The sequence below is a fragment of the Panulirus ornatus genome, chromosome 6, assembly GCF_036320965.1.
Source record: "Panulirus ornatus isolate Po-2019 chromosome 6, ASM3632096v1, whole genome shotgun sequence".
NCBI classification, from domain to species: Eukaryota; Metazoa; Arthropoda; class Malacostraca; order Decapoda; family Palinuridae; genus Panulirus; species Panulirus ornatus.
In genome coordinates this window covers 13,138,636-13,147,893 of record NC_092229.1, presented here as the reverse complement: position 1 = coordinate 13,147,893, position 9,258 = coordinate 13,138,636, and the positions used below count along the sequence as shown (strand labels likewise).

The window sequence follows — 9,258 nt, the reverse complement described above, 5'->3', positions numbered from 1 at the left end:
GCCTTCCGTAAGTCGACTCTAATATGTGTGTGACAGTGTCGTATGTAGGAAATCATGATCTTTCAGTTTTAAGTATTTTCAGTAATAGAATAAGGGATGTATAGTCGTCTGTAGCCACATACCAGATTCATGACATAAGGATTAATTAATGATTAAGTATTGATTATGTATTATTTTTCTGGTGAATTTTATACGAATCTCTCATTATTGGTGGGTTGTTTACCTTATACTCATTATTGGTGGGTTGTTTACCTTATACTCATTATTGGTGGGTTGTTTACCTTATACTCATTATTGGTGGGTTGTTTACCTTATATTTCATTATGAGTGGGTTGTTTACCTTATACTCATTATTGGGGTTGATTACCTTATACTCCATAATTGGTTTGTTGTTTACCTTATACTTCATTATTGGTGGGTTGTTTACCTTATACTCATTATTAGTTGGTTGTTTACCTTATACTTCATTATTGGTTGGTTGTTTACCTTATACTCATTATTGTTTGGTCGTTTACCTTATACGCATTATTAGTTGGTTGTTTACCTTATACTCAATATTGGTTGGTTGTTTACCTTATACTTCATGGGGTAAAGTAGCCAAGGCTTGCAAGATACACGAATCATATATTTCTTGTAGAATCATATGTGTTTCCTCCTCCCCCTTCCCCTTCTAGTCTACGACGGCCTCACATTCTCCACTCCCTCACTCCTCATGTAGGGGATGAGAGTCCCTCATTGCTACCGCAACACAGCAGTCCTCATCTTGTACAACTGCCTTCACTCACAACACAACACTCGCCATAAACAACAACACTCCCGCTCCATATAAACTGTAGTAATTCCTCACCCTCGTAGACTACAACCCTCCCACTCCTCCATACACTACAACCCTCCCACTCCTCCATAGACTACAACCCTCCCACTCCTCCATAGACTACAACCCTCCCATTCCTCCATAGACTACAACCCTCCCACTCCCCTATACACTACAACCCTCCCACTGCCCTATACACTACAACCCTCCCATTCCTCCATAGACTACAACCCTTCCACTCCTCCATAGACTACCTCCCTCCCACTCCCCTGTACACTACCACCCACCCACACCCCTACACACTACAACACCTCCCACTCGTCCGTGAACAGCCACACACTCGCCCCCCATCCCAGTACCGACCACGTACCTAACGAGCGTGTGTTCTCTCTCTCCTCCGTCAGGGTATCCGGGAGGAGGGTAGTGAGGGCGGGTGTCAGGCCCACGACCCGTGCATGAACGGCGGCCGCTGCTACACGGCTGAGCAAGGTCCTCTCTGCGACTGCTCCCTCATTGACTACGAAGGAACCTACTGTGAGAAAGGTAAGTAGTGCCCTATTTTTGGGGGAGAACCATCCCGCTCCTGATGGGGACAAGAAAGAAGGGTCGTACGTCGTACGACAGAGAGAAATAAGGTTGTGCGTCGTACGACGGAGAGAAATAAGGTTGTGCGTCGTACGACAGAGACATAAGGTCGTCGTACGTCGTACTACAGTGAAATAACTATACTCTAGTAACATGACCTTCATCAAAGCAGTGTTGTGTTTATATATATATATATATATATATATATATATATATATATATATATATATATATATATATATATATATATAACTGTCTTGTTCTCTCATCATTGGGGTTATATATAGTCAAGTGGGAGCAAAGGACTTGTTTTCTACAGTATATAAAAAAAGAATTGAATTCACTAATGCTCATGTTATTCTTAGGATTAATATCGTCCCTCCCCAGTCTGTTGGCGGAGACCACGTCGTATAGATGTTGTACGAGGTTGTAGGCTAAACAGCATGTGGTTTAGCACTCTCATGCCATTGCCTATTAATAGGCTTTTATTGGTAAAAAAGAGATGGAGATTTGGGCTTCTGTTTTCATGAGCGATATATATATATATATATATATATATATATATATATATATATATATATATATATATATTTTTTTTTTTTTTTTGCTTAGGTTCAAAAGAACTCCTGTAGGCTATTTTTCTCTCTTTCGAGGAATATATATATATATATATATATATATATATATATATATATATATATATATATATATATATATATATATATATGAAAGGATAGATGCAGCAGACAAGAGAAGCGTTGCAATATGGCGTTTATATTGGGGGAGAAATAACGATATATCCTCACTGGCCAAACCACATTGTAGCAACAAATTTTTCAATACAAAACAATTTAACAGTATCCTCTCTATATAAAACGCTGAAGTACGTCATAGAAAAAAAAAAACAACACATAGAAAACGTATTCGAAATGCGTTTTTCTTTATTGAGGAAAATACGGGGAATACGTTTTCTATGCTAGAAAAAGGGGAGAGGGGGGGCTATAACGTAACATTTTCCTTAGTGAAAAAATGTATTGGAATGTTTTTTTTTTTTTCGGTACTGAGGGTGGGCTAGGCTAAGCTAGACCTGTTGTCAGCTGGCAGGCGCAATGACTTGATTCGATGGATTAAATTTTTTTTTTTTCTATCGTTATTTATATATTTATTGTTATCTCTATATTTATTGATGTTTTATGGGCGCACAGCGTCCGGATCATTGACCACTTTCGTGTTGATAATAGTTTTTTCATAGCTTTGTTTTTTGTGTCATAGTTATTTGCATATGAACAGAACTATACCATTGGTTTTATTCATGGCTCCAGCCAGACGTGTATACGTTTGACCTAGTTCGGAAATGGTCTGGTTGTGTGCGCGGGAGGCAAGCCGAGCTGCAAGGAAATCTTGTGAACACTGATGATGAAAGTAAATGAAACCTGGCAATGCTGGACCGTAGACTTTGTGTCTCCGATGCCCAGATGTGTCTGTGGTGTATGTGAATGAAGTGTGTTTATTCTCATGTATGCGACGTTGAAGAGTTATACGTATATCATTATACATTACATTGAGAACACACACACACAAACACACACACGATTTATCTAATGAGCGAGGAAGATTCGAACCCAATCCTACCACGTGGCAGGCCGGTACGACTGCGCGTTAGGGCTGGGTTCGAATCCTCCCTTCGCCCTTCGTTAACTCGTAATAATCCATTACATGTGTCCAGTACATGTTACACACACACACACACACACACACACACACACACACACACACACACACACACACACATATATATATATATATATATATATATATATATATATATATATATATATATATATATATATATATATATATATATATTCTTTCTTTCTTTTTAACTATTCGCCATTTCCCGCGTTAGCGAGGTAGCGTTAGGAACAGAGGACTGGGCCTTTTTTTGAATATCCTCACCTGGCCCCCTCTGTTCCTTCTTTTGGAAAATTTAAAAAAAAAAACGAGAGGGGAGGATTTCCAGCCCCCCGCTCCCTCCCCTTTTAGTCGCCTTCTACGACACGCAGGGAATACGTGGGAAGTATTCTTAATCCCCTATCCCCAGGGATATATATATATATATATATATATATATATATATATATATATATATATATATATATATATATATATATATATATACGTATAATACTTCATATTGTATATGTTCTTCAACATAGCTTTGAAAACTTGTGTGTGTATCTTTGTACTCTATTCCGTTCCCAGTTAAGTGGGTTAGATAAGGGTCAACACACTGTCCATGATGGAGGACGCTACGTTCCCTTTGTGTTCCCCCAGCCAGACTTACTTTAGAAATTGATCAATGCTATGTATTAATATAATAATATTCGTAAGTAAGCCGTGGATGTATTCCGCTGGTATCATTAATGTATTCTTAGGGAGCGGATGTATTTAGTGGAATGGGTTGCTCTGGTTATTAGCAGGTTCATCCCTGGTTTGGGGTAATTTGCCATAATTCTGGTCACTTGTCTTTATTTAGTGGAATAATTCGTTTGTGTTTGCCAACGGTATAATTTCAGATACGTTAATTTTCGTTATATCATTATCATTTAATAATGCATTTAGATTTCATATATATATATATATATATATATATATATATATATATATATATATATATATATATATATATATATATACATATATATATATATATATATATATATATATATATATATATATATATATATATATATATATATATATATGTATATATATATATATATATATATATATATATATATATATATGTATGTATGTTTTTTGGTCATGGTTCTGGCAATGGGTATAATAAGACTGTGTCTACCCCGACGTCATAGTTGTAATGGCTTCCTCCTCCTTCCCTCCCTCTAATCCTTCGTCGTAGGGCACCCAGCCCCCGTCTCTAGCCGTTTCAAACGGCTCCTCATTCCAGGAATCAGCAAGACTTAAGATTCTGTTTCCCCCAGGGGCGTCGAGGCCTCGGGCGGAAGTGGCTGTTTTCGTGGAGTGGCCACTGAGGAAACTCGGTGACATTTTTCCCCCCCCCCACCTGGTCTGAATGGATGGTGGGAGGAGAGGTGTTTGGTGACACTGGAGGAGCGCCACCGTAAGGAGGCACTCGGACTGATTTCTTATGGTTGTGGGCGACATGGAGACGACCCAGGGTGTGTGTGTGTGTGTGTGTGGGTGTGTGTGTGTGTGTGTGTGTGTGTGTGTGTGGGTGTGTGGGTGTGTGGACCCACTAGAGTACATGTTCAGTATTGTATCGCAGTCTGGAACCACAATTAAGATACCATCCAGATACCCCCCCCCACCTTTATGTTTTTTTTTTAACTAAAGATAGTACCGAAAAATGTAATCATTGTATCTGATTTCATTTGATTTTCATCATATTTTGTCGACCACTGGGGAAAATGATGCATGAACCACTGGTTAAACTCCCTTGCTGTACTGAGTTAGACAGAGATGTGAATATTTGTCCCAGTGGAGAGAGTGGATGAACAAGAACAGGATGAACAGAGCTTCTGTGTAGATAACCTGTTATGTATTACACTTATCTGAGTGTGTTTTCTGCCATACGTTTTACATTTATTTAATCATATCAATAATACGGGAGTATTTGTAATGACTTCTCTGTATTTATGTCAGTTCAACTTCATACTTAACAGTGTTAGCTTCGTTACGGGTGATACAGAAGCAAACTGAATTTGTCGTGTACTTTTAGTGTGTAGTTGTACGCATGCGCAGTGAAATGATAGAGCGACAGACGAAGACGAGAAGTGCTATACCCTTCCGCGTTTACAGTGTAAATCTTCGTTGTAAAAAGTTACGGGCAACAGCTGGAGCCGTTAGTGTAAGAGGCCAGCTGAAGATAAGAGCAGAGGAATGTATATATATAAACTGGATTGAATGCTGGAATGTAGTACAGGAGATAAACGAACAGGGAAACTGGGTGGCTGACGAGAGTTAACGTAGAAAACGGGGTTTTAAAAATAAGGGGAGTCCTCAGAATTCTCAAACTTTTCCATAGTTGATGGTGTAATGTATATGCTATACCGGAGGGAATGGTATAGGTCAAGACTAGATATTAAGGGACAGACCTGGAGGTTCTCCTCACTGCAGACTTAAAAGTCAGGGAATATACGGAGAGGAGTACAAACTCTTGCTTGGCAGACCCATTCATATATTAGGGGCTAGACCCACAAGGGGCAAACCCACACGGGGCAAACCCACACGAGGCAGACCCACACGGGGCAAACCCACACGAGGCAAACCCACACGGGGTAGACCCAAACGCGATAGACCCACACGCGATAGACCCACACGGGGCAGACCCACACGGGGCAAACCCACACGAGGCAGACCCACACGGGGCAGACCCACACGCGATAGACCCACACGGGGTAGACCCAAACGCGATAGACCCATACGGGGTATATGTTATCCATACGTTTGTGCTGCCATACGTTCCAGTGTCAAGCCAGAGGTGACCTGGTGCTCCACGGAGCGCGCGGAGTCAGCTCGCCTTTAAAGAAGAAAGTAAATGTATTCCAAGATGCTGGAAGATGTAGTTGAGGTTGGGTAATGTTGTATACGGGTTTGGACGGCGATGGTCCAAAGTTAGAATATCGTCTAGCTCCCCGTGTATATCTATAGATGGATAAAGAGATAGATGTAGAACTAGAGTTGCTGGGCATCTATCTATCTATCTGTCTGTCTCTTTATCTATATATCTATCTATCTATCTATCTATCTTTCTATCTAACTATATATCTATCTATCTATCTGTCTGTCTATCTATCTTTCTATCTTTCTATCTATCTATCTATCTCTCAATCTATCTATCTCTGTCTATCGATCTATCTATCTCTCTATCTGTCTATCTATCTATCTATCTATCTATCTATCGGCTCTCGGCTAACTCTACCGGATTAGAATGTTTAAAAGCTTTCAGGTCCAGACCTTAGGACCACAGGTCTGGGTTAGGGTCATAGGGATTGGTTCTAGGCCGCAGTAAGGGAGGGATTGGGGATTATGTCAGAACACGGTTGTGGGGGAGGGAGGGAGTTATAGGAATAGTGATAGGCTTACGTATAGGGAGCTGTGGGATTGTGGTGGGGGAGGGATTGTGATGGAGGAGGGATTGTGGTGGAGGAGGGATTGTGGTGGAGGAGGGATTGTGGTGGAGGAGGGATTGAGGAGGGATTGTGGTGAAGTGCTGAGAAAGGGATTGTGTTGAGCAGAGTTATATCGGAAATTGAAGAAAATGGGGCATGTACTGTGGTCTGTGTGTGTGTGTGTGTGTGTGTGTGTGTGTGTGGGATGCTGTGAAGGTGAGATTAGGGATTAGGGATTCGACGCTTAGGTGGGAGGGGGGGAGAGGAGAGGTAGAATATGACTAAGAGCAACACTTGGGATTGTGACTCGAATTACGATACAAAGGAGAGAGAGAGAGAGAGAGAGAGAGAGAGAGAGAGAGAGAGAGAGAGAGAGAGAGAGAGAGAGGGAGGGAGAGAGAGAGAGAGAGAGAGAGAGAGAGAGAGAGAGGGAGAGAGTGAGAGAGAGGGAGGGAGGGAGAGTGGACGTGCTGCCAATCTGTGTAATGGCGAGTGGGGAGAGGGGAGGATGGAAGCGAAGCGTGTGCGGATATACGACATGACGGGGAGAGAGTAGTGGTGCTGGTGGTGGTGGGGGAGAGGAGGAGGAGGAGGAGATGGAGGCGGAAGAGGAGGAAGAGGAGGAGGAGGAGGAAGAGGAGGAGGAGGAGGGAGAGGAAAGAGGAGGGAGGAGGAGTGGGAGGGTATCTGTCGTAATATATAAAGGAGGTGGTGGTAGGGGATGGGAAGGAGGAGGAGGGGTCGTATTGTGCGGGGTGGTTCGGTGGTCGTTTCTCATATCACGACTGTTGTCCTGGCTGGTCGTTGTTAGACTAGCGGGCTATTGTGGCCCACCCCCCCCTTCAACACCCCCCCCTTCAACCCCCCCACGCCAATGTAAGGTTCAGGTGTCTGGCTATTGTTTGCTGTGGTGAGATGGGGAGGGAGAGATGGAGGGGATGGGGTGTGGAGTAGGGAGGGAGAGATGGAGGTGTGGAGTAGGTAGGGAGGGAGGGAGAGATGGAGGATGTGGGGTGTGGAGTAGGGAGGGAGGGGTGGAGGGGATGGGGGTGTGGAGTAGGGAGGGGGAGAGATGGAGGGGATGGGGTGTGGAGTAGGGAGGGAGAGATGGAGGTGTGGAGTAGGTAGGGAGGGAGGGAGAGATGGAGGGTGTGGGGTGTGGAGTAGGGAGGGAGGGATGGAGGGGATGGGGGTGTGGAGTAGGGAGGGAGGGAGAGATGGAGGGGATGGGGTGTGGAGTAGGGAGGGAGGGATGGAGGGGATGAGGGTGTGGAGTAGGGAGGGAGGGAGGGGATGATTTTGTGATTATTGTGGCTTTGTAAGCTATTGTTGTTGTTCTTGTTATTGTTGTTGTTGTGGGGGGGGGGAGGTGAGTGTGACTGTTGAGGTGGATGGGACGTTATGAGGGAGGGAGGGAGAGAGAGAGAGGGAGGGAGGGAGAGAGGGAGAAAGAGGGAGGGAGGGAGAGGTGTGGGTGGGTGAGGGAGTGTCTGGTCTGGTTGAAGTAAGGGGCGGGTGTTGTGTAATAGTGGTGGCTAGATGGGTGGAGGTTGTGGAAAACTTGCTAGGATTGATAGTGTGAGCACACACACACACACACACACACAACACACACACACACACAAACACACACACAGACACACACACACACACACGCACGCACACACACACACACACACACACACACACACACACACACACACACACACACACACACACAACACACACACACACACAAACACACACACAGACACACACACACACACACACACACGCACGCACGCACGCACGCACACACACACACACACACACACACACACACACACACACACACACACACACACACACACGCACGCGCACACACACACACACACACACACACACACACACACACACACGCTTTCGTCTGTTAAGCCCCTGACTCCTTGAGCACGACGGTACGACCCTTGAGCACGACGGTACGACCCTTGAGCACGACGGTACGACCCTTGAGCACGACGGTACGACTCTTGAGCACGACGGTACGACTCTTGAGCACAATGGTAAGACCCTTGAACAAGACGGTACGACCCTTGAGCACGACGGTGCGACCCTTGAGCACGATGGTACGACCCTCGAACACGATGCTTCGCCCTTGAACACGACGGTACGACCCTTGAGCGCGACGCTTGTGCGACCTGTGAGCACGACGCCGGAATGACCCTTGGGTATAATGATTTGGTCTTCCACTTTACCCCTTGAGGGTCAAGGTCAGAGGTCAGACTAGCGTTGACCCAGGGGTCACGCCGCCTTGCTCAGAGGGTCAGACTTTACTGGGGGGGTTGGGTCGGGTTGGGGGGTTGTGAGCAACATCACAGTGTACCGGGAGACAAGACTGGGTTACCATCGCCTCTGTCTCCCCCCCCCCCCCCCCCCGCAACCCTCCCTATCTGCTCTCCTCTCCTCCCCCAATCCTCTGTCTCTCTCTCTCTCTCTCTCTCTCTCTCTCTCTCTCTCTCTCTCTCTCTCGGCCTCTCCCCTCTCCCTCGAAAACCTCACACTCTCCCCTCAGTGTTCTCACCCCTCACAAGTCTTCCCTCGGTTCTCCATCCTTCCATCTTTATTCCCCCTTCTTTCCTCCTCCTCCTTCTCCTTCCAATCATTGCCCTCTCTTACCCATCTTCTGTCGTACCATACACAGCTCTCTCTCTCTCTCTCTCTCTC

The 9,258-nt window shown here is 44.7% G+C and overlaps 1 protein-coding gene across 5 annotated transcripts in view; it reads left to right on the top strand.

Moving 5' to 3' along the window:
• Nrx-1 (Neurexin 1) overlaps positions 1-9,258 on the top strand; it is a 363,755-nt gene that overhangs the window by 178,223 nt on the left and 176,274 nt on the right. For all 5 annotated transcript variants that reach the window (XM_071662517.1, XM_071662514.1, XM_071662515.1 and 2 more), the window contains exon 2: positions 1,219-1,357. In XM_071662517.1, coding sequence (XP_071518618.1) covers positions 1,219-1,357 — 139 coding nt within the window. The remainder of the gene's footprint in view (positions 1-1,218; positions 1,358-9,258) is intronic.